The following is a 26,338-nucleotide window of genomic DNA, read 5'->3' as shown; positions in this document are numbered from 1 at the left end:
TGTGCATAGAACATACAAACAGCTCTTTCTAGTCTTTATTTTCTATCTCTGGCTTTGTTGATGACAAAGTGTTTTGTTTTTCAACACTTTGTTTGTGAAGACTTTAAGAAGGAAGTTACGCCTGACATGTCACAAGATTGGGCAGTAGAGTGAGAACATTTGCAGCCGTAAGCTTACAGAAGTGATTGCGGTTCGCTAAACACGGCTTCCTCTGTAACATGTCCTAGAGAGGAAAAGCGTTTTTCCTGCTAGCTGGCTGCAGTGCATGTCTGCTCTAAGAAACATCCATTGAATCCCACTCAGTAAAGCTCTACACACAGGAACAGACTCATGCATTTCATTGTGTGCATTATGCTCCTGGCTGGTACTGTGTGTTACACCAGCAGTGACACTCCACCAGAGAATATTGTGGAGCTTGAACTACAGCTAAAAACTAGTGGGAGACCCCCTTTAAACCCAAGATTCCTCTCCGTGACCATTGATGCAAGCCTTGCTTCTGAGCCAAAATACATTGCTTTCCTTGGGTGAGTAGGCTTTTACTGTTATTACAATGTCTAGTCAATGTTCTGACAATAATATGAGGGTGTCTGTGGTCAAAAACTACAAATAAATCTGTATTTCTGTTTTGAATTGAATTCTGAAGTTCTATCCCACTCCTAATAACTATATTGATCTAGAAGTTTGCAAACTTATTGATGATGCCCATAGAATGTACTTCCTTAAAGTGACACTAAACTTAGGAGTTAAACCTTAAAAATACATTCAAGTACCTTAACTATTAACAAAACTGTATCTTATTTGTGTATCCCTCAGCTGTAGGTCCTCAAATCATCTCTGAATTCATGCTGACACTGTCCTTCCTTCTGGAGGGTGGCTACTTTTGTTCCCTATGGTCCTGTGTGTTGTAAAGTAGCCACCAATACAAGCTCACTCCTGTGATGGACTACAATCTCAATACAAATTAGTAAACTACACGTGAGATTGTAGTCCGTCATAGGAGTACTGGCTACTTTTGTTCCCCATGGTCCCCGTTTTGTTGTAAAGTAGCCACCGTTCCAAGCTTGCACATTTAGTTTACTAATTTGTATTGAGATTGTAGTCCATCACAGGAGTGAGCTTGGAGTGGTGGGTACTTTACAACACACACAGGGACCATGGGGAACAAAAGTAGCCACCCTCCAGAAGGAAGGACAGTGTCAGCATGAATTCAGAGATGATTTGAAGATCTACAGCTGAGTGATACACAAATAAGATCCAGTTTTGTTAAATGCATTCAAGTACCTTTAACTATTAACAAAGCTGGATCTTATTTGTGCATCACTCGGCCGTAGATCCTCACATTTTTTAGTTTTAACTCATGCATATTATCACTTTAATTTTCACTCAGCCCTGTGAATATGCACTTCTTTGTATTACCACTCTAACTAAACCTACCGTCGGAACAATGTAACATTAGCATTGCTTGCTGGAAGCAATGTATGATGGGATGGTATTTTGAGAAATCAAGAATGTATCCCATCAAGCAGCAGGGAAAGAGATACAAAGCAAACTGGGAATCCAGGAAGTTGTTGAAAGTGATGGGCAGACAGAAGGCAGCTCTACATTAAAAAAAAGGGATTTTTTTCAAGTAAGCATTGATTTGCATTATCAACAACTACAGTATGTATTCCTATTACACTGCTGATGTTCTAACAATATATTGTTTAATATTGTTGTTGTTAATATTTATTTTTGTAACTTTATTCTGCCTTCAACATTTAAAAGTGTAATTTCATAAGATAATTTAAGAGGGTGGGTGTAGGGGCGGAGTTAAGGCCGAGGCAGGGTTGGGGTTAGGTGGGGCAACTGGTGGCGAGTAACTCTTAAGGCCTGGCTAGTAGCTCAGGACTTGAAATTTTGAGCCCTGTTGTAGTGTATGATGTGACTTTAGAACTCTTTTAACATGGGGATATCTTTGTTAGTGTATCTAAAGCCAAACTTTTTTTGTTTTTACGTTTTGGATTATGCAGAGAAGAGATCAAATCTGTCCGTTTTTTTTTTGTCTATGTCCCATTAGAAGGAATTCTTTTACTTCCTGTTCCATACAAGAACAAATGAGAAAAATCTTCCCAAAAAGGGCACAGACAGACAGCAATAGAAACCTAACAGAGGTGCTAACCCAGCAGTCACCAATCTATGGCACACTGGTTGCTGTAAATGGGCAACTGCAATGAGAAGGCCCTGCATGCGTCCACTGATCACCAATGATAGGGCTTCATTCCTTCAACTGACCACCAATATAGGACTACCTTTGTCAAACCAATGACTAATAATGGGGCTACATTCCCCCCACTGACATTCAGTGGTGGGGTATCACCTTCTTCCCACTGAAGGGAACTTTTTTCTCCCACTAATGCAAGGGTATTTATTGATCCCACTGACCACTAATGCGGGGGCATTTATTACTCCCACTGACCTCTGACACCAGGGCATATTTTTACTCCAACTGACCATAGTCTGGCCTCTTATACAGTCTGATGGACAGTGAACTTTCCTTTTGTTTAAAAAGGTGGGGATTACTGTTCTAACCCTTGCCTACTACTGTTGTAAAGCAGTGACCTCTTGCTCCGGGTGAGGCATTCCCCAGCCCCGCCCCCGACAGCTGAAGCCCTGCCCAGTCGGATGAAGCTCTGCCCCCAAGCTAGTGTAAGGGAGGAGTCTCCCTGTCCCTCACTTGCTCCTCACCGCTGAGGCGCTCTGTCGATGACGGGTTACACAGTGGGGAGGATTTCCCTGCTGTGTAACCGGTTAGATGCTGATCTGAATGGAGAAAAAGCTGTCAGCTTCAGATATGAAGCTGGCAGCTTTTTCCTCCATAATTCTAGGTGAGGCTCTGCTTCACCTGCCTCCCCTAACCGCACATCCCTGTTGTAAAGTAGCCACCACTAAAAACTTACTCCTATGATGGACTACAATCTCACGTGTAGTTTACTAATTTGTATTGAGATTGTAGTCCATCACAGGAGTGAGCTTGTATTGGTGGCTACTTTACAACACACAGGACCATAGGGAACAAAAGTAGCCACCCTCCAGAAGGAAGGACAGTGTCAGTATGAATTCAGAGATGATTTGAGGATCTACAGCCGAGTGATACACAAATAAGATACATTTTTGTAATAGTTCATAGTACAGGTACTTGAATGCATTTTTAAGATTAAACATTGGAGTTTAGTGTCACAGTCTAAAGCGTCTCCTAGACTCAATTCCTAAAATATGTTTCCTGCTAGTGAAAGCCCTGAGACCTTTAATTCTTAGCAGTGGTAGCTTTGTTTTTTTTCTGTCTTTACACATTCATAAATATGTGCATGTGTGTCTTTACGCATCAGTATGAATCCTAAAATGTTTATCATTTTCTCATAGGTCTCAAAGGCTAATCACTTTAACAAGAGGCTTATCTCCTGCCTTCTTGAGATTTGGAGGAACTAAATCTGATTTCCTTTTCTTCGATCCAGCAAAAAATTCTTCAGAGAAGGAAAATATTTTCTGGAAGAAATCAACAAACCAAGGTGACCTATGTGGATCATCCCTGTCCAGGCATGCAGATAGCTGCTCTTATAAACTGGCGCTACAGGGAGCATCTACAAATCTCTATATCTAGTCAATTATTTAAACCGTCGTAGAGCAAGAATATGCACATTTTAAAAAGCAAGTCGAGTTGATTTTCACATAAACATGAAAATAACTCTAAAGGTGGCAAGATGTAACTTTGCATACTCTATTCACACGTGTGCACGGTATGTCTGTTGCCATTTAGGCTGAATGGCATTCCAATGCACAGATGTGAACGTTTATTTGCACTGCACAAAAGTGCAGGAACTTTTTTTTTTTACTGAGGCAAGCTGGGCTAATTTAACACTTGCACAGGTATTATTGGGCCCTAAACATGAAGTTTCTGCCATACTGTCGGCTTTGGATCATTTACAGGGTTATTCACTAAGCTGCTGGAGGCAGGCGAGTGAATAACCGAGCCATAGTGAAGTGAGCCGAACAACGTTCGGCTATTCACTACGGCTCAGTACGGCTGATCAGCCGTACATCGACTGCCTTCGACTGCAGAAGTGCAGAAGCACTTCGACTCAGCCGGTCCAAAATCTGGATGGGGTGAGCCGAAGCACCGGCAGCTCACGGCAGTGATTGAATAGCCGAATTCCGCAGAGCATAATTTGGCTCGGCTATTCAAATAGCAAATAGTTAATAGTGAATAGTTAAAAATTAAAAATTTTGAATTTAAAAAAAAAAAAATGTAAATAATAAATGTAAAAAAATATTTTTTTTTTTTAAAAGCAGGCCTCAGCCAATGAATAACAACTGTGTGGAGCTGGCTGTGACATCACAGCCGGCTCTGCCCAGTTGGTATTTGTTTAATGACAGATCAGCGACCCCAGGTCATTTGGGGACGCTGATCTGTCATTACAACTGGGCGGAGCCAGCCTTGAGATCATGGCTAGCTCCGTCGAGCTGTCATTTGCAAGGCGTACGGCACGCTTCGGCTGTCACTTCGGCTCAGTCGAGCCGAAGCATATGCCTTTGGCTCGGCTGCCTTCGGGAGCTGTACGGGCTGTAGTGAATAGCACGTACAGCAGCCCTTCTGTTCGACTGAACCGAAGGGCTCCCGCAACCGAAGCTATCTGAAGAATCAGCCGAAGCTTCGGCTAACTGTGTGAATAACCCTCTTAGAGTTGGGGAAGGTCTAGAAATTATTTCAGGGGCAGAATTGGATTTCTGTCACTGGAACCTGTAGACGCTCAGTGTTAACAAAGCTATTCTAACGAAGAGTTTGGAGAAGGCCGGAGAAGTGAATAATCTAGGACAACATAGCTAATTTGGAAAAATTCTCCAATTCAGCTCACTTTCCAGTTCAGCAATGTTGTCCTAGGTTGTTCACTTCTCCTGACTTCTCCAAACGCTTCACCCTTTTGTGAATAGCCCTGTTAGTGCTAGAATGTTTGATAATGTGTTAATACTCTGATATGAGACTATTTGTATCGATAATGTGTTCTACCGATAATGGGAAAAATAGTGTGATAACTAACTATACAGGGAAAAACTGCCTCTGCCACTTATACATTTTCCTCACTTCCTGACCTAGTGATCACACAGAGGTCTTAACCCCACCCCCCCTTCCCCTCCTTTTAACCCAAAAGAGCACTGGATCAGTCAGGGCCGTCTTTAATACTGATTGGACCCTGGGCAAACATTTTCTCGGGCCCCCCACTTCTACCCATCCAGACCCCTTAGCCATCCCCCCCCCACACACAAAACACCCCCTACTCACCCCAGCCCTGCCATTTTTGCCCATACATATGCCTATACGACAAGGCCGGAGCAACACCATGCAATACAGATCATGGCTCCACAACAATGACTGGGCCCTGGGCAGCTGCCCCTTTTGCCCTGCGTTAAAGACGGCCCTGGGATCAGTGAACTTGTGCATCTATAGAGGACGGTTGTCCGAGCAAGTATTACAGCCAGTGCTGCTTTTTCTATTTTAAATTACTGCTGGCCTTTTTTAAATTTTATTATATTTTGCCAAAGCTGGATATGGGCCATAAAGGGAACCTGTGCTAAGAGAAACCTGTCAGCTGGCATTGCTGACCTCTCCCTCTACAAATTGCTGGTTGCCTGTTTTTCAAGCAGATCAGTTGTTGTTTTAATACTTTCAGACTCTTTCTGACTTCACTTGCTGCATTTGTTTTAGTTACCGTACTCAGAATGTAATGAAGCTATTGCATCAAAACAACAGGCAGGAAACTAGCCTTTTCAGAAAGAGGTCCGCAATGGTGGTTCACATTTCAATTAATATTAAAACAGCATGAGGATTTTTTGCCCAGTCTTTTCCTTGTATTATTACTGAGTGAGGTTATTTGAAAAACGATAGTGGTTTCACTTGAGTCATGGTTTGTGTCATTCACCAACAGCTGAATGGAATACATAGGAAATAGAGTAGAAAAACAGGCCTAACCACTGGCTGGATGCAGTGGTGTAACAACCGGGGGGGCAGCAGGAGCGCGGGCCCCGGGCGAAAAGTGAAGGGGGGCGCCGGCCGAAAATGGCACTTTCGGCTAAATGCCGAAAGTGACATTTTCCTGCCGTTTTGTCGGCGCGGCCGTGATTCCTTTCATCCCCGCTGGGACACAAAGCAGTGCCCAGCAGGGATGAAAGGAATCAGACCGCTCGGCCACCTATCACAGTGCAGCAGAGCGGTGTCCTCAATCTCTTTTTCTATATTTAAAGGGAAATATCAGGGGTCTGTATAGACCCCCAATATGGGTCACATCAACACAAAGTGTAGTTCCCCTTCTGTTCTGGCTTACAGAGAGCAGGAACTTTGGATTTCCAAACTGAGATGGCCAGTTTACATTATGCATTGCACTCTTTAAAGTGAAAGAATCACCATAATGAAAAATGCTCATATGCATTCATATGGAAAACAAGCGACCACCAATAACAGATTTAATGGTGTAAATGACTTAGCTGGTCTTTGGCACGGGTGTTTGATTTATTTCATGAGACACATATTCTGTACAGATATGCCAATTGTAAGAAATCTTCTACATATTAACTCTCCTTTGATAGACTCGTCAACTTCTGATGTCTTAATCTGCCTGCTGCATTTTTTCCATGCAGCCACACCCCCCTGTCTTTTGCAGGTGTTACAAGGACTGCAAGTAAGGGAAATCTCCCCAATGGTGTCGCTGAAATAAAACATGACAAATGTATTTATAATTTTTATTTTATATAGCATCAACAATTTATGGAGCGCTTTACATAGAGCACATTCACATCCGCCCCTGCCCCCAATCTTACAATCTAAGGTCCCTATCTCACATGCATACATACGAGAGCTAATTAAGGGAGGAGCCAGTTAACCTACCAGCATGTCTTTGGAGTGTGGGAGGAAACCAGAGTACCCGGAGGAAACCCACGCAAGCACAGGGAGAACATGCAATTTGAACGCTTTCTTGCTCTATCCAAAACAACAACAAAAATGTTTGGAGTCAGGCTTTAAAGAGAGTAAGGTTTCTTTTTTTTAGCAGAAAATATTCAGCTAATACATGTGACGAAACTATTTAATCTTTTCAGCTAACAAATGTGAAGAAAACAAAGTCCCCCTTTCTGTGCAACATAAACTTCAAGCTCTGTGGCCGACCCAAGAGCAAATCATACTTAAGGAAGAATTTCTTAGAAAATACAAAAATTCTACGATAACAAGTAAGACAATACTGACCAAGTTTTCTTTGATTGTTGGCAGATCCTCTCAAAATAATAATGATCTAGATGAAAAATACCACTAGATATTGACACACAGCACACATTTCTCTTTCTTTTAGAAGAGACCATTGATCTGTTGTACAGATTCGCAAACTGCTCAGGCTTACATCTCATCTTTGGACTGAATGCATTACTGAGAAATGTACAAGATCAGTGGAATAGCTCCAATGCTAAACTGCTTATTGATTACTGTGCCTCAAGGAAGTACAACCTATCATGGGAACTAGGAAATGGTAGGAGCATTACTATTATTATAAATGATATGTAAACTTGAAACACATGTAGCAGTGCACTTCTACTTTCTATGTACATTGCAAAATTTTCTGTTCATAGTTACTGCATGTTACACACATGTAAACAATTGAAACTTTGAAGTGTATCTAAAGTCTTGTCTAATATTGCAGTTTATCAATCCTTCAGGGCCTAGTAACACACAGTGGCTGGTTTGCGGTGCCTGACACAGTGGCGATGCTCCGATTCTGGCTCATTGCACTGTGTACTTGTTTTGTTTTTTGTAGAACTTTATTGAAATGTCACAAGTGTGGAGGGAACGTGTTTGGGGGGCAACAATGTTCCCCCTTCTTTAGGGCTTAAAATTATGACTAATTAAAGGCATCTTTGGACTCTTTCTCCTTTTGGTTTGGCACCCATTATTTCTATATTTTAAGAAATCCAAATATTGTACTCAGATACTCTGTGTACAATATTTGTGTTATATTTGCCTCTGTGTTATATTTGCATTTTTAGAATTTGGTTTGTTTAGAGCCCAACAGTTTCAAGAAGAAGTCTGGATTGTATATTGATGGCGCTCAGCTTGGCAAGGATTTCATGAGTTTGCATCAGCTGCTCAGCACGTACCTCAGCTACAAAAATTCTGGACTCTATGGTCCTGATATTGGACAACCTAAAAAACAGTCTCAAAGGATGCTGACAAGGTAAAAATTGTATGTATCATGTTGATATTTCTTAACAGAGATGATTCTGGATGTTCATGCATTTAATTAGAAAAAAATATATAATTTAGTTAAGTGTGTCTAAATGCACATGCACAGTTAAGTGCTCCTTGGTACTACTCATAACAATAGTTTTTTTTTTTACATGCTGAATTTAGACAGACACATTTGTTTACTACCCTGGTAGAGGAGCTAACTGCATCAATAATAGTGGACAGTGCTAACTTGTTTTCATTTTTCATTACTAGGTATGCATGTGGGACTCCCATGGAGTGTACTGGCCTGCCCATCTAAGTGGTGGACTAGAATGTACTGGCCTGCCCATCTAACTGGTGGACTAGAATTACATTGTTTTCTAGGGAAGCTGGAGGTGTATGCTTACTAGTGAACATGAACGTGGCTATGCTACCCACTAACAACCATGGTTACAGGGACACTGCCTAGCCAGAGCAGTTGTCTATTGTCTGCATCTAATATCCATTTTTCAGTACTGTTGTAATGAGGAGAGCCAGGTGGTGCATATGTATATGGCTATGCATTAGTCCAAACTATACTTAACCTTTAAAGTGGAGCTTTAGTCAAAGTTTTCCTCGTTTAGATAAGATCTCTTTGTAACACATTAATTGCTGTCCTCATTGGAAAAATGTCCCCGTTGACTAAGACAAAAAATATGGGGAAATATAAATGTAACAGTTGTTACCAGCACAGAAAATTAGGGGAAATCTTCCAATGGGAACACTTGCCTGACAAATGCCTAAGGGAGGGTTTTATGGAGGTTGCTTTTGTGGAGGTTTCTTCAATTTCTGTCTCCTGGGAAGGAAAGTGAGGGGAAATCTCCCCAGTCGGGATACAGACTTCAAGAAGACCATGACGAAATGTCTAACCCTACTTATCCTATCCAAAAATAATTTACTAGCATTCCACTTTAAGCTGGCCCTTACACAGTGATCTGATCAATTAGGTCAATTAGAAATTATCAGACACTTTACTGGACATTCCTCCCTTCAACTGACATATATATATATATATCTCCAATGATTGCCAACACAGCTCAGGGAAGTGTTTGTTTCCCTCCTATATTCCTGCATAGGAAACTGACAGCTCTCTATGGTTAAACTGACTTTTCTAAAGGGACGAGCAATATCTGACACTGAGCACTTGAATTATTTTGTACTCAAATTCGTGTGTTTCAGGCTTCTCTCGTGTATTTTAGATATCACCATAACAATGATACAATTCTTGTTTTTTTTCTTTTTTGCAGCTTTTTAAAAGCAGGTGGTAAAGTCATAAACTCAGTAACTTGGCACCAGTAAGTAATATGATAAATGTGTTGTTCAGACATGAAAGCCTCCACAAAGCACCCAAAGTGATGTCCTCTTACCAGACAGATACGATCACATACAAAATGTGCTTTCAAGTGTTTCCTCGAAACTTCTACATGCCAGTGTTGACAGGCTACTGACTGGATCCTGGCTCTGCATGCATGCTACCAGCCATTGCTGTCTTGTTTTCAGGCAACTTACAATCTTGGCCCATTAAGCAACTTGCATTAAAAATAAAATTATTCATGCCACTTTAAGCACAGCTCATTGTGTTTCAGCATTCAATTTCCTAAGAGCTCGTGTTTTCAACGCATGAGCGAATGTCTCAGATTTTTGTAGCTTTTTCTTTTTTACAGAACTTGTATTCTTGTACCTTTTTTGTAGATACAATATTTTGCTGCATATAATTCTAAAAATGAGGCTAGGTTCACATCTAGGTGCTTGAGCCAATGAGCTGTTTTCATGCATTTTTTTTTTCTCCACGATTTTGCTTTGAAAACTGAAGGTTTTCAATGCATACAGATGTCTTTGGGTCCACAACCGCCTGAAAATAGCTCCTGCACTGTTTTGCGTGACAGGAGATTTCGGCCGGGCAACGCAATGCAAAGGTATGAACAAGCCCCATTGACTTCAATGGGATTCTGTGTTTTACGCAATATCGCATGGCTAAACGGCCCAGGTGTGAACCTACCCAGAAGCAGCACTGTGTTTTGTTTTTAAGGACTCAGGCTATGTTTGCACCATATCTAGAGCAGATCTGCAAATGCAGTGCCGTGTATTTTCACAGCGATTTTTGACACTTTTTTGTTTGTTTTTTTAGCATAAATAGAGATTTCAGGTCCTTTCCAGTGCATTTGTATGTGTTTGTGTTTACATGCGTTACAGTGCATTCCAGACCAGGGAAAATGAGACGAGCAGTATAATATATTTTTTTCTGGACCGGAACTGACTGCTTTGGTGTGAACAGAGCCCAGAAATACCACAGAGATACATTGGGATGCTTTTTTTTTGGTCCGGGAACAAACTGTTCTGGAGTGGACATGATTACTTTTTTTTGTCTGAGGCTATCTCTAAGGTCAAATTAAAGATGGAACTAAACTAACTTTTTTCCAGTATTTGCTACAGAAGCACAACTATACACAGACACTGTAATTACTATGTCATTCATTCTGGAGACAGATGTGCGTTGCAGTTCAACATGTGATGCGCTGCCAAACAAACGGTGCATGCACTGTCTTTGTCAATCTTCTGCACCGCACTGCACATTGGCGTGTTGCCGCATGTTGTGCTGCAACACATGTTCATTGACAAAATGTGTTGAGGTGCTATTCAAATGAATAGCATCACACCAATGCATGTACCTTGCCTTTACCCTCAGTTCCTGTTCCATTGACCACGTTTACCAGTCAGGGAGTGAGGTAAAATCTAGAACAGCAACACGGAAAGAAAAATGTTTTTCTTCAGTTACAGTAGGGAAAGGTTAGAATGTCAGATTTGTATTTTTATCCATACACCTGATGCAGGATTTTCTTCCCTTCCTCTCTGGTGAAACTATTGTAAGCAGAACAGGAAGTGAGCTTAAAATCTTTCTAACTGAGGTCCAGGTAGCCGTTTAAAACCTGACTGGAGTTCTAATCCTTCCCCACACTATCCAAAACTAGAAAATAAATTTTTGGCTTGACCTACATTACATAGATAGATAGATAGATATGGGGAGAGAAGAGGAGATAGTGTGTGTGTGTATGTACTGTATGTATGTGCATATATATATATATATACACACTATTTGAGCCCCTGCAGATTTGGTAAGTTTGCCCACTTAAAAAGAAATGAAAGGTCTATAACTTTTATCATCGGTGCATTTTAAATGATAGAGACAGAATATCAACCAAAAAAACAGAAAAAACACATGATACAGATGTTCTAAATTGAGTTGCAGTTCAGTGAGTAAAATACGTATTTGATCTCCTACCAACCAACAATAATTCTGGCTCCCACAGACTGGCTATGGGGTACACAGATTAGTCCTGTCAATTTAAGAAGGTGCTCCTAACAACAACTGGTTATGTATATAAAAAGAACCTATCCACAGAATCTTTCTTCCATTCAAACCTCACCACCATGGGCAAGACCAAAGAGCTGTCAAACGACGTTAGGGACAAGATTGTAGACCTGCACAAGGCTGGAATGGGCTACAAGCAAGAAGCTTGGTGAGAAGGAAACGACTGTTGGAGTGATTATTGCAAATGGAAGGAATACAAAAAAAACATCAATCGCCCTCGGTCTGAAGCTCCATGCAGGGTTTCGCCTCATGGGGTAAGGGTGATCATGAGAAAAGTGAGGGATCAGCCCAGAACTACACGGGAGGAGCTTGTGAATGATCTTAAGGCAGTTGGGACCACAGTCCTCAAACAAACTATTAGTAACACAATACACCACCAGGGATTGAGATCCCGCAGCACCTGAAAGGTTCCCCTCCTCAAGAAGGCACATGTACCTGTCCGAAGTTTGCCAATGAACATCTAAATGATTCAGAGGAGGATCGGGAGAAAGTGCTGCGGTCAGATGAGACCAAAATTGAGCTCGATTTGCTGTGTTTGGTGGAAGAAAAATGCTGACTATGACCCTAAGAACACCATACCTACAGTCAAGCACGGAGTTGGAAACATTATGCTTTGGGGCTGTTTCTCTGCTAAAGGTACAGGCCGATTTTGCTGCATTGAGGGGCCAATAGACGGGGCCATGTATTGTAAAATCTTGCATGAGAACCTCCTTTCTCCAGCACACTGAAGATGGGTCGTGGATGGGTCTTTCATCATGACAATGATCCAAAACATACCACCAAGGCAACAAAGCAGTGGCTCAAGAACCAGCACATTAAGGTCATGGAGTGGCCTAGCCAGTCCAGCCAATCCTATAGAAAATGTATGGAGGGAGCTGAAACTTTGAGTTGCCAAGAAACCTTAAATTTAGAGAAGATCTGTAAAGAAGAGTGGACCAAAATCCCTCCTGAGATGTGTGCAAACCTGGTAATAAAACTATAAGAAACATCTTACCTCTGTGCTTGCCAACAAGGGTTTCTCCACCAAGAAGTAAGTCATGTTTTGCTTGGGGATCAAATACTTATTTTACTCACTGAACTGCAACTCAATTTATAACATTTGTATCATGTGTTTTTTCTGGATTTTTGGTTGATATTCTGTCTCTACCATTTAAAATACACCTATGATAAAAAATTATACACCTTTTCATTTCTTTGTAAGTGGGCAAACTTACAAAATCTGCAGGGGATCAAATAATTATTTTCCACACAGCGTGTGTGTGTGTGTGTGTGTGTGTGTGTGTGTGTGAGAGAGAGAATTTTTACTACTGGTTTTAGGTAGAGCAGTTGCAGATATGTTGTGATAAATCGTCTTTGCAAACCACAGTGTGACAGATGAGTCATTTCATGTTTATTTGTAAAACTGTAACCAAACCATAAAAGCTACCTAATTTTTTAACTGCAATTTATTTTTTTAAACTATTAATAGCTATTATGTTGATGGGCGCACAGCTTCTAAGAAAGATTTTCTCAATCCCCATGTACTGGACTCTTTGGCTTCTGAAATAAAGACAGTATTCCAGGTATGTACTACGCCATTGCTGCAGTGCCTTCAAACATGAGTCATTCCTGACATCCAGGATGATCACTGGGCACCATACAACATTTGGAGCGTGTGTGTGTGTAATATTTTGCTTCACCAAATGACTGTTTACCGGGTATGCCTGAGTAGTCATTGTTCCTCCTTACTGCAAGCAACGAATGTGCAAAATAATTTTAAAGGACAGATGATTCTTATTGCATATCTTCCCACTTAGGAACAATTATCCTAGGGCAGTGGTGGCAACCCTATGGCACGCGTGCCAGGGAGGGCACCTGGGGCCCTCTCTGGACCACCAATGAAAACAGATCCAACCGTCCTGGATTGCCTTGGTACGGGATCCAGGCCAGACACAATCAGGCAGCGACCTCTAAACAAGCATATTAGACGGTCGCCCCTGATAGCCTGCACAGCTCACCTGAGAGCCCACACAGCCCTCCAGAGACCCTGGAGACATCAGGCCACCACCCCAGAGTATGCAGACTTATATTTTTTTGCATTGCTGTATAATGTATTGCTGGGATTTGCAGTCCTCTATAGCTGCTGGTCATTTTTCTGCATTGCTGTATAATGTATTGCTGGGATATATAGTCCTCTATAATTGGTGGTATTCTGCATTGCTGTATAATGTATTGCTGGGATATGTAGTGCTCTATAGTTGGTAATATTCTGTAATGTTGTATAATGTATTGTTAGGATTTGTAGTCCTCTATAGTTTTGTGGTATTCTGCATTGCTGTATAATGTATTGCTGGGATATGTAGTCCTCTATAGTTGGTGGTATTCTGCGTTGTTATATAATGTATTGCTGAGATTAGTTCCTCTACAGGTTGGAGTCAGTGGCACAACTACCAGGGTCACAGCGGGCACAGCTGCAACTGGGCCTTGGTGCTCCACCACTGACTCCAAGCTGTTGAGGGACTGTTTCTTTACAGTGTTCTGCATGACATGTACCTTTTTAGTAGCACACTGCAATGGAACACTTCACTCATTAACACAGTACAAAGGTACATGTCACTCTGTAGTGTAGGTGAAACCTCTTGTATTGTATATTTCTAAGATGTAAGCACATAATTAGTTCAGACAGTCGTATGAAGTGTTTTTCTAAAAGAAATCAGTATTCAGGTCTAAGTGCAGGGTCGGCACTTTGAGACACATAGCTTGGTTTAGTGATCCAGTTGGCACTCGGGCTCAAAAAGGTTTGCCATCACTGTCCTAGGGAGTATGTAACCTTGCATAATCCAGTCTAAGCATGGAAACCGGTAGACTGAATACAGGGAGGTGTTGGATTTTAATGTTTTTGCAATTTTTTATGGGGATTTTGTTCACTGCATATTAAAATATATGTATATGCACACACACGTAAACATAAAAATATTTTTTAATACATCCATAAGATTATTATATCTTTTAGCTTTGCCAGCTCAGGCTTTTTGCCATGTTAGTCTATTTCCCCTTTTGAAGATATCTATACAATTCATTTTATGTTTCACAAACCAGTCAGGGCAAGTGCATACTGTGCATAATTTTCTGGATGACTCTGTGGTCAATGATGTTGCTGATTTCAGCAGTTACACTGACTTTGGTGAAGCAAGTGCATTTTGTTTCTGGTCAGATGTGAGTAATGAAGAGAAACTGCTTGTGCTAGAGTCATCCCAGTGTCATAAGTGATGATTCCAGAAAACCTCTTGAAAATTCACAAATAACACAGTGTGGACGAAATTACCACATCCACACAGGTAGAGTGTGTGTGTGTGTGTGTGTGTGTGTGTGTGTGTATACAGTGTATGTATGTATTTATAACCGCCTTTCTCAACTTTGTTAATCTGGCGGAACCCTTGAAATATTATTTAGGTATTGGGGAACCCCCTGCTAAAAATGATTATACCTACAGCTCATGGTACATTAGCATGATCAATAAGTTGTAGAAAGTTTTAAATGAAAGACAAAGGCTGATTACAAATACACATAAGGTCTACCTAGCAAAGCTATATAGCTGTAATAAGTATTTAACAATAGCTCTTTCACATAGCGCTTTATAATGTTGTTTTTAATTTTAGGTGTAGTGGGTCTTTAGGTTTAGTAGGTTACCAAAATAAGCCATCTTCCAAATCAGCATCAAAATAATCTCTTTTTTTGTATAATTATTAGATTGTTAATCAAACTGTTCCTGGAAAGTTAGTATGGTTGGGGGAAACCAGCTCTGCATATGGTGGTGGATGCCCTGGACTGTCAAATACATACATTGATGGATTTATGTAAGTGTAAAACTGATACATTTCTCCAAGAATGCTAAAATGACACTTAGAAATGCAGGTGAAAATAAAACATATTTAACTTAACATATAATGCAATTTGATTGTCATGAATAAAGAGTACTAGGTTTCATTACCGTGAACCTGACAGGGCAAAAACAACAACAGGGCTGAAGTTGGGCCACTTTAAGCCTAGGCAGTACATGAAGCTGTGATTTCTGCCAGTCAAAAGTAAGACCATCTCCTAATGATGATAATCATCTTATCCATCCTAATCGGACCTCTTGTCCGTAACTGTAAAATACTTTAGATAGAGTAGCTTTTTTAGCCACTGAGTCACTCTTGTTGATGGCGCTTAGCCCTAAAGACATGCCTCTATTTATTTAATAAGACATGTTTTTTGACTAGCAGAGGTAATAACAAGCTCTTTTTCTAACAAACATTGTGCCCTACCAGTGAACTTCTTCTTCCTTCTTCTTTTTTTTTTTTTTTTAACAAAAACCCCAATATCTTTTTTGCTTGCCTGAATTCACCATCATATGTCCCTCGCTGGCACCTCTTCTTCTGCAGAGCAGGCCAGTGATCCAGTGCTCTAGTTAGTCCACTCATGGCGACAGCTTTACATTGCTGCAACCTTCTGAAGCCTGAGAGGACCCCATTGCTGGACAACTAATGGGAAATGTCCATGTAACCCAAGCAGTGAAGCGTGCACTTAAAAAAGGACCCTGCAGTAAGGAAAATAGAAGAATCGGCACCTGGTGCATTGCCTGACCACATATCTACAAGAGTGTAGCAGAGGGGAGATGAGTATAAAGTTAAATACTGTTGCATGCAGTATAGGTAACCTCTCACATTTTGGCTACCCCCTTAGGTCATGAACTACAATTGCATGGTGTACTGTGCTAGGCCCCAGGTACATAACATAGGTAAGAAAGTCAAATGTAACTGTAGCAGGCAGCATCCATTGCTTTCTTACTGTGCTTTCACTCTGTAAGTAGAGTTCACATAAGGAACAAGCCAATGTCAAATCAGAAGCAAACCTCAATAATTCCAGCTTCAAGTTTTTAGGCAGTCATTAAAATTGAACAAATCAGCACCACAGGAACAGTGAGCTTGAGTATGCAAAGCTTTACTTACATTATGGATAGGTTATAAAAGTAGTAGCCCCTAGTATAGATAACCATGGCATGAAGATGATGATCTTTGGGCTTTTTTGTGCGTTGTATACTGTTTTTTGTTGTGTATTTTTATTCCAGATGTACCCAAATTGATCTCTTCAGTCATTTGCAAATAAAAAAAATTAATGAAAGCATCCTATGACCAGTTACTATCACACATGTTGTTCTTCACAGGTGGTTGGACAAGTTGGGAATGTCGGCTAAATTAGGAATTGATGTTGTGATGAGGCAGGCACTTTTTGGTGCAGGATCATATAATCTGGTGGATTCTGATTATGAACCTTTGCCTGTGAGTTATACAAATTTATGTATTGTTGCATTAACCCACCTGAAATGAATGCTTAGTGAAGTGAGTAAAGCCCTTTGTCATGCTTTGGGCTTGTGTTGATGGTATTATTTTTGAGATCCTTCCGAGATCATTCAAAATTCATTGACGGGTGCACTTGACCTGCAGTCGACCTCCTTCTGTCTTGTACTTGACCTGCTTTGAAGCCCATTTCCCACCTTTGCAGACGTACTTAAAAAATAAATCTATCTATCAATAGATATATCTATCGATAGATAGATGCGCCAGCAATGTAAACCAAGTTTACATGAAGCCGGGATGTGCAGTTGCTGTAAATGGACACAGAAGCTTACTTTTTGTTAGCTGTCCTATTCATCTCCTCATGCCTTCTTTTGTAATGGCTGCCTCTGTGCTCTGCAGGCAGTTTGTGTAAATTACAGAACCACAATGTAGGACATGGGAAACTACATTTTCCACAATGCCATGCTTCCCTTGTGCACACGCTTCTCTGTGGAAACTGAGCTCTCTTTCTGGGTTCTTCCCCATTTGTTAATATGCCCATATGTGGCAATGCAATCTGGACAGTGCAGAGTGACCTGGAGAGACAGAGCTTGTGTGCAGTAAGCTTCTTACGATGCCTCACAGGAGAGGGTCAGGTGCTTTACAGCCTATACGAGACAATCCCACTCCAGTGAGATTCCTGTGGAAGGAATTTTAAATTTGTAGGACTCAGGCCCACTAAAAAGTCCATTAAAAAGTAAAAAAGCCAGCAATATGAGTCATGCAAATGTGCACACATCTATAGTACATCATCTCTGTACCTATACATTACCACAATAAATGCTAATCACTTACAAAGGTGGAAATGGACTTTTAAGCATTTTTTTTCCATTACCATAGACTTGTATATGAGTGCAGAACCTGTTTTAAAACAAATGCCCATCTAAACAAGCCCTAAATCGTTTATAAGTGCTTCACAACTTCAACACAAATGTCATTTAAAACAAAGAGTGGTATTTGTAGACAATTCATAGGCAGCTGGAAACATAGGAGTTTGGATAATATGTTAAGTATTAAGTAATGTGTTTTATATGCGCTCATTAAATTAAAGCAATAACCCATACATGATAAAAGGCTTTTGCACAAAGAATGCCTATTTCTAATGCCCTTTATGGTTGCCTGTCAGTGACGCTATGTGAGAAATCTTTAGAACACATTACAACCACAGGATAACTTGTTACAGTTGTTTCACTTCTGCCACATTAGCAGTATGTTGATGTTCGAACATCATCTCTGACACTGTCTTTCCTTCTGGAGGGTGGCTACTCTTGTTCCCCATGGTACCTTTATGTGTTGTAAAGTAGCCACTGCAAGCTCCATGAGCTTCCATGATGGACTACAATCTCATGTTTAGTTTACTAATTTGTATCGAGATTGTAGACCATCACAGGAGTGAGCTTGGAGCGGTGTCCTTCCTTCTGGAAGGTGGCTACTTTTGTTCCCCATGGTCCCTGTGTTTGTTGTAAAGTAGCCAACCTCCAGAAGGAAGGACAGTGTCAGCACCAATTCAGAGATGATTTGAAGATCTACAGCTGAGTGATACATACACAAATGATATATTTTTGTTACTAGTTAAGTTACTTGAATGCATTTATAAGATTTAACTTGTGGGTTTAGTGTCACTTTTTAGTGAGCAAAATTTAAAAAATACATTAACTGCAATGAGAGGAATTGATAAAAACTGGAGCAGACAAAATCTGGAGCAGTTGCCCATGGCAACCAATCAGCATCTCTCTTCAGTTTGCTCAGGTAAGATTTGAAAATGAGACAGAGATGCTGAATGGTTGCAGTGCAAATCTGCTCCAGTTTTGATAAATTCCCCCCCCGAATGTGTTAAATAGATTATTTCTAACTTGCCTTAAATTATGTTATTAGCAGATCTGGATAATGGCTGTCCTGGGTACATGCAGCACACTGAGTAATAGCAGCTGCTTGCCTCCTTCTGCTCCTGCTACACTGTGTATGAACACAAGAAAAAAAAAAAAGTCAACTGCTTCTTACAGAAATGATAACAAAGGCATAAAGTACCCTCTGTCACAAAAAATGCACTATAAAAATGAATCCTCTGAAGTACTGTACCTTGTGTTTTTAAGACACTTAGGGCTTGTTCACACCAAATGCAGACCAGATCTGCATGAGTTTCTGCACATGCAGTGTGTTTTGCTGCGTTCAGGGCCGTTATTGCAAAAAAATAAAAATAAAATAGTTTTTATAGTTTAAAATGGGCTTTCAATGGGTTCCAGTGTGTTTGCATGCGTTCCAGAGCAGGTAAAATAGGGCTTGCTGCAGTTTTTTTTTACATGTTCTGGAACTGAACGCTGCGGTGTGAACTAGAGCCCAAAATACCATTGGAATACATTGGACGCAGTTTTCATCCGGTCTGTAACTGCTCTGCTCCTGGAACGCGCTTGGTGTGAACAAGGTCTTATGGCTTCATGAAATGACATAGAATCCAGACATACTATCCACTTAAAAGAGAATTTTACTTTCATATTAGTGTGGCCAGCTGGTCAAATTCTCACATTTGGATAGAGTGAGAGAGAACTTTTTTGATATATAGTTATATAATATTATTTTTTGCTGTCTGTGCCCATAGATTTCCTCTGACTTCCTGCCCAGTTGACCTCCCAGAAAGTAAGGGAAATTACCAAAATGCAATACAAGTCGTAAAAAATAACTTGATGATGCAATAATTTCTTACTATAGTTTAAAAAAAAAAAAAGGAAAAAAGAGACTGCACGGAAAGGAAAATCTCCCCACAGGGAGCATGATCAGTATTAAAAACATGACATAGGTTGTAGCCTGAAAAGAAGGGGTCACTGGCACTCCAGAATGCTGATCAATATGCCTTTATTGACGCAGAAAATATTTAGAAAGGTTCTAACCTTTCTCCACACTATCCAAACTAAAAACAAAGTTCTGGATGACGTTAAGAATTGAGTATTTAAAGCAGAACTCTGAGCAGACTTTTCTTAACCCTTGCAGTAGGAGGTTTTAAAACGGCAAGGCTTTAAAAGTTTTGTGTCTAGGTTCAAAAGTAAAAAAAAATATATACTTACCCAATCCTCCGAGCCAGACGTCTTGATCTTAGACTGGTTCCTGGAGCCACTCTCCCCCTCTGCTGCATCAGTCAAGTGGGCATACACTTTACAACCATCACACGACTTGAGTCGTGCAATGGTTGTAAAGTAATTAAAAGCTCGTACGATCTGTCCATCTTGGACAGGCAGATTGTACTTGCGATCATCAAAAGCCCTCCCCGCTGAGGGGCAGGCTTCCGATGACTCCAATGCCGCACAATCGTACGATTCTCGGCGGGTTTTCGAGCCTGCTCCGGAGACAAGACGTGCGACCGTACAGTAGAAACGGTAGCAAGCCTTCCATACACCTGCCGATTATCGTACGATCGCGGGATTATCGGCAGGTGTATGGGCACCTTTAGGATCCTTGATCATAACTTTCTATACACTTGGTATAGATGTGAGGATGCCGAGGGACGTATCATCACTGCAGCAGGGAAGTACACAGGCTTCAGGGACGGGAGTACCGTGTTTCCCCGAAAATAAGACACTGTCTTATATTTTTTTGACCTCAAAAAAACACACTAGGTCTTATTTTCGGGGTAGGTCTTATTTTCGGGGAAACAGGGTAGCTACCAGCCAGCTCCATGGTTTGGGTGAGGTATAACTTTCTTTTTTTTTTTTTTTAGCATCTAGATACAAACAAGCACTTCACCCTTGGAGTGAAGGTGTATTCCCACTGCAAGGGTTAAGATACGTTTTGCCTGGAGTTCTGCTTTGTTGTCTAAAAGTTGAAAGTTTGACCAAGGATCACATGCAATTGTTTTTGCTTGAAAATAATATCATAAGTGATAGTCAGCACGGATTCACAAAAGATAGAAGTTGTCAAACAAACCTACTTTCTTTTTATGAGGAAGTGAGTAATAAATTGCAGGAATGGCTGTGGATATAATATACTTGGACTTTGCAAAAGTGTTTGACACAGTTCCCCACATGTGGCTAATGTATAAGTTAAAGAAGAACTATGAGGTGAGTGATTTTTCATTCAGCCTCATAGTTCGAGCCGACGTGTGACAATGAAACTGTCACACGTCGGCTCAATAGATCGGGAAGTGAGCGAACACATACCGGCGCTCGCTCACTTCTCGATCCTGTCCCCGCAGAGAGCCATGACCATCACTCACAGCTCCCTGCAGGGATTTCCCCTCCCCTGTCCGATCCTCCAGCGCTGACTACAGCGGGTACAGCAGGTTCTGCCTTTAGATAGGCAGAGCCAGCTGTCAATCACGCAGCTGGGTGGATCTCGACAGTAATGGCTGTAAAGGCTGTAGCTCGCGGTATACTTTGGGTCGCGGGAGGATGCTAGTTTATCTCCTCCCGTGACCTTGAGGAGAACTATGGGGAAAAGCACTGACGCCATAGTTCTAATTTAAGGTCAGTAGGTATAGAGTATTCGATCTGTAATTAGATAGAAAACTGGCTTAAAGATTACAGGTGGAGGCCACTGACATTTAATTTCCCTACTCATCTTTTCTGACTAATAATTGCAGATACAATTATCTGCAGATTTTCTGTGGTCAGATGGAAAAAGTGCAACAGATTGGCCCAGGTGGAGATTACTCCATACACACAGTTAAGTGTAGATGGAGGAATCTGTTTCCACCTTTTCCATCTGACCACAGAAAATCTGCAGAAAATTGTAAGGTGTATGGCCACCTTTATTCACTAGTTTTGCATTTGGCTAGAGTCAGTGTCACTACTGGTAGCATGAGGCGATACCTGGACCCTATAGAGGTTGCACAGGCATGCCAACTCCTCCAGGATGGTACATCAATATGTGCCATTGCCAGAAGGTTTGCTATGTCTCCCAGCACAGTCTCAAGAGCATGGAGGAGATTCCAGGACACAGGCAGGAGAGGGCTGTAGAAGGTCTTTATCATATCAGCAGGACCGGTATCTGCTCTTTTGTGCAAGGAGGAACAGGATGAGCACTGCCAGAGCCCTACAAAATGACCTCCAGCAGGCTACTGGTGTGAATGTCTCTGACCAAACAATCAGAAAGACATGTCGTCCTCTAGTGGGCCCTGTGCTCACTGCCCGGCACCGTGGAGGTTGATTGGCATTTGCCATTGAGCACCAGAATTGGCAGGTCCGCCACTGGCATCCTGTGCTTTTCACAGATGAGGGCAGGTTCACCCCAAGCACATGTGACAGACGTGAGAGGGTCTAAAGAAACCATGGAGAACGTTATGCTGCCTGTAACATCTTTCAGCATGACCGGTTTGGTGGTGGGTCAGTGATGGTCTGGGGAGGCATATCCATGGAGGGACGTACAGACCTCTACCGGCCAGACAATGGCACCCTGACTGCCATAAGGTATCGAGATGAAATCCTTGGACCCATTGTCAGACCCTACCCTGGTGCAGTGGGTCCTGGGTTCCTCCTGGTGCACGACAATGGCTGGCCTCATGTGGCGAGAGTATGCAGTCAGTTCCTTGAGGATGAAGGAATTGATACCATTGAATGATCCCCTACGTTCACCTGACCTGAATCCAATAGAACACCTCTGGGACATTATGTCTCGGTCGATCCGACGCCACCTGGTTGCACCTCAGTCTGTTCAGGAGCTCAGTGATGCCCTGGTCCAGATCTGGGAGGAGATACCCCAGTACACAATCCCTTGTCTCATTAGGAGCATGCCCCCGACATTGTCAGGCATCCATACAAGCACATGGGGGCCATACAAACTACTGAGTACCATTTTGAGTTGCTGCAATGAAATTTCAGCACAATGTACTATCCAGCTGCATCATTTGTTTACTTTGATTTTTGGGGTGTCTTTGAATTCAGCCCTCTGTAGGTTGATCATTTTTCATTTCCATCGAACGATGTGGCATCCTTTCGTTCCTAACACATTACCTAGTCCTGTATACAGTAGATATCCAGCATGATATTTTTCCCCATTGAGATCTGATGTGTTTTCAAAATGTTCCTTTAAGTTTAATGAGCAGTATACTTTCTTGTATTAAGAGGGGTATAGACTCCAGAGATAGAGACATAATCCTGCCCCTGTACAAAGCATTAGTAAGACCTCATCTGGAATATGCAGTTCAGTTTTGGGCACCAGTTCACATAAAGGATGTTGTGGAACTGGAGAAAGTGCAGTGAAGGGCGACTAAACTCATAAGAGGCATGGAGGAGCTCGGCTATGAGGAAACATTAGCTGACCTGAATTTGTTCTCTCTGGAGAAGAGGTGATTAAGGGGGGACATGATCACTATGTATAAATACATAAATGGTCCATATAAAGAGCTTGGTGCCAAATTATTCACGTTAAGGTTACTGCAAAGGACAAGGGGGCACTCTTTGCGTCTGGAGGAAAAGAGGTTTAACCTTTGCATACGGAAAAGATTCTTCACAGTTAGAGCTGTGAAAATGTGGAATAGACTCCCCCCAGTAACTAGTTCTAGCTAGCTCAGTTAATTGTTTTAAACAAATTCTGGATGTATTCCTAAATGCACAGAATATTACTGGATATTGAGTTCTTATAGGTATATTAAACATCAGAGATTGTTGATCCAGGGAATATCCGATTGCCTTATGGGATCAGGAAGGATTTTTTTCCCCTGTTGGAGCAAATTAAACCGTGCTTTATGGGGGGGGTTTTCCTTCCTCTGGATCAGCAGGGGGTAATTGTGGGCCTAGCGTTCTGTTTAGGCTTTTCTTCCTTCTACTTCTTTTGTTTGTTTTTTTTGTTATATCTCTATAGGTTGAACTTGAACTTTTTTTTCAACCTGACTAACTATGTAACTAAATATATAATATTTTATCAGGTTTATAATTGGAATATTTAATGTCTAATGTATACACTATTTCATTAGGATTACTGGTTATCTCTGCTGTTTAAGAAACTGGTTGGACCTGTTGTCTTGAATGCTAGTTTAAAAAATTCCAAGGGTATATGTAAACTGAAGATTCGTGTTTTCCTGCTGTGGGCTCACAAAACACAGCATTTCTGTGGACTGAATGGTGTCAGCCCTGCCCAATTGTCTTTTGCTAAACTACTCAACCCTCCCTCCCTCCATCCTGTTCTCCACAACATAGACCCTAATTATTCTTTAGTCCAAGATAGAAACTAGGAACGTTAATTAGACTCCCTGTGATAATGCAGGAAGTGTGCACAGTTCACAGGACAGCTCTGAATTTCTGACAAGATCATCAGGTTTTTTTTTTTGCACTTGGAACAGATATGAAACAATTGTACAGTCTGCTGAACAGTTATACTATAAGCTGATGGTCGCTAAAGCGACCATCAGCTTATAGTAGAACTGTAAATGCCAGGTCCGTATGGCATACTGACCTGGCCAGCTGGAAGCACTTTTGTAGGTCCGTATGCCATATGTCCTTGGCAGCGAAAGGGTTAATGTGGTGGATGGCTTCCCTGAGCCATAGAAATGTTTGGAAGAGGGTGGGCCAAACTAGATTTTTATAGGAAGTTGAGAGTGCATGTAACTTAATCTGCCCTATGAATGGTTTCACATGCAGTTATTGTTACCGTTTTGTACATGGGGCATTATTTTGCATAATGAACCTCTGTCTTTATTTTGCCAGTCCCAAATACAGAAGAGGAGATGTTTCTGTATTTGCCATGAACCTGTGCAACCACACACAACAAATACAGCTACCAAGCTTTCTGTCTGGAAAGGCCATAGATGAGTATCTGCTTCTACCTGGAGATGGAGGACTGTTCTCCCAGTAAGTCAACCAAAAAAGCAAATCAAATACTTAATTTAGTGTTGGCCTGATATTATTCTACTTAAAAGAGAACTATGGAGTAAGTGGTTTTTCCCTAGTTCCCTTTAGGGTCACAGGAGGACATCTACCAACCTCCTCCCGTGACTCAAAGCTCAGTATATCGCGGGCTATTGCCCACGATATACTGAGAGTGCCGCAGCTGGGACGGATCCTGACAATACTGTCTGGATCCACCCAGCTGCGTGAGTGACAGCGGGCTCTGCCTATCTAGAGGCAGAGCCAGCTGTGCCCGCCACCCCTCCCCTGTTCGTTCCTCCACTCAGCGCTGGAGGATCGGGGAGGGGGGGAATCCTTGCAGGGAGACGATCTGGAAGTGAGCGGATTGGTGCATGTTTCTGCTCACTTCCCAAACAATAGAGCCAACCTGTAACAGCTTGTTTGTCACAGGTCGGCTCTAACTGAGGATAAGTGGAAATCACTCGCCTCCTAGTTCTCCTTTAATGTATTTTCTTGGGTGTTTCTGAAATTCCCTGTTTAATTAAAATGTAATTTATGAATTGTTTCTCTTCTTCTTCTTTAGAACGGTCTTGCTGAACGGGGAAGTGTTGAGAATGGTGGATGACAAAACGTTGCCTACCTTAGATGGGAAAGAAAAAGCTCCAGGCTCTCCCCTTCTTCTCCCTTCCTCAAGTTTTGGGTTTTATGTTGTGAAGGATGCCCAGGCCAGTGCTTGCTTGTGATTTCTAAAGGAAACAACTGCCTTTACTGAACACCAGGAAAAAGCTCTTCAAAAAAAGAATGTTTAGTAAGATTAGGCAGTGACACCATCAATTTCCAAGCATCATAGGAGAGATTAGTATTTTGTCTTTGGCTTAAACTCAATTCAACAAGTGGCAACAATGTAGCAGTGTATTTAATGCTGATATATATGAAATGTGTGCTGTAGGAGTAATTTACTGCTGTTCATAATAACCAGTTGCCTTTCAGTTTTCCTGTCAACAGAAGCAGAACGGAGCAGAAGTGGACCACTTGCCTATAGAAATCAGATTTCATGCTGCTTTTGAAATTGTTGTCATGGACAGTTGCCCCTTTGAAAGGTTGTGTTTTTTTTTTTTTTTTTATGGCAGAATATTTGACTAATTTCAAAAAAGTAAATAGAAGTAATATATCAAGGAGCGCCAGAGGTTGTCATATATAGTCTTTTGGACAGAGTTAATATATTGGCATCTATGCAGGAGGCAGCCCCAATGCAGTCAGGAAGACTGAAGACACTGTAAGACAAAACAAGAGAAGGTTGCCTTTTTCCTAGTGCAGATCAGTTTTTATTTTTCAATTAAAATGAGGATAGATAAGTAAATGGATACTCACAAAGATGGAAATACACAAGCATTAAGAACAGTGTGGAGACCGAACAGGATTAGTAGCAGTCTGTCAGATGCGTCCTATGTGCAGATCGATGTGCAAGAGTGTCGACTCGTTTCTGGGGCACGCCCCCTTCATCAGGACATAGCCCCAGTCTCGTCCTATTGCCCTATTCCTCAGTGTCCAAACTGTCTTG

At 41.4% G+C, this 26,338-nt stretch overlaps 1 protein-coding gene across 3 annotated transcripts; it reads left to right on the top strand.

Annotated features, from left to right (window-relative positions):
• Window positions 1-267: 267 nt before the first annotated feature.
• HPSE (heparanase) lies at window positions 268-25,532 on the top strand. 3 transcript variants are annotated; one of them, XM_018576182.1, is made up of 13 exons: window positions 268-524; window positions 3,400-3,545; window positions 6,883-6,903; window positions 7,147-7,251; window positions 7,371-7,544; window positions 8,075-8,246; window positions 9,526-9,573; window positions 13,117-13,210; window positions 15,378-15,484; window positions 16,834-16,948; window positions 23,907-24,034; window positions 24,637-24,780; window positions 25,361-25,532. In XM_018576182.1, exons 1-13 carry the CDS (start codon window positions 331-333, stop codon window positions 25,518-25,520), a joined length of 1,608 nt encoding a protein of 535 aa, XP_018431684.1. In that variant the 5' UTR covers window positions 268-330; the 3' UTR covers window positions 25,521-25,532. The 3 variants fall into 3 exon arrangements, with proteins under 3 accessions (XP_018431684.1, XP_018431685.1, XP_018431686.1); XM_018576183.1 differs by lacking the exon at window positions 7,371-7,544; XM_018576184.1 differs by lacking the exons at window positions 15,378-15,484; window positions 16,834-16,948.
• Window positions 25,533-26,338: the final 806 nt, after the last annotated feature.

This window comes from Nanorana parkeri, unplaced genomic scaffold, assembly GCF_000935625.1.
Source record: "Nanorana parkeri isolate BGI_ZX_2015 unplaced genomic scaffold, ASM93562v1 scaffold59, whole genome shotgun sequence".
Classification (NCBI taxonomy): domain Eukaryota; kingdom Metazoa; phylum Chordata; class Amphibia; order Anura; family Dicroglossidae; genus Nanorana; species Nanorana parkeri.
Note: the sequence above shows the minus strand (reverse complement) of the source record. Positions and strands in the feature narration are given on the sequence as shown.

Coding starts and splice junctions, on each gene's coding strand:
- HPSE (XM_018576182.1), top strand. CDS start 331: ATGCATTTCATTGTGTGCATTATGCTCCTGGCTGGTACTGTGTGTTAC. Junction 6,904..7,146: donor GCTAATTAAGGGAGGAGCCA/GTTAACCTACCA, acceptor AAGAAAACAAAG/TCCCCCTTTCTGTGCAACAT. Junction 7,252..7,370: donor CAAAAATTCTACGATAACAA/GTAAGACAATAC, acceptor TCTTTCTTTTAG/AAGAGACCATTGATCTGTTG.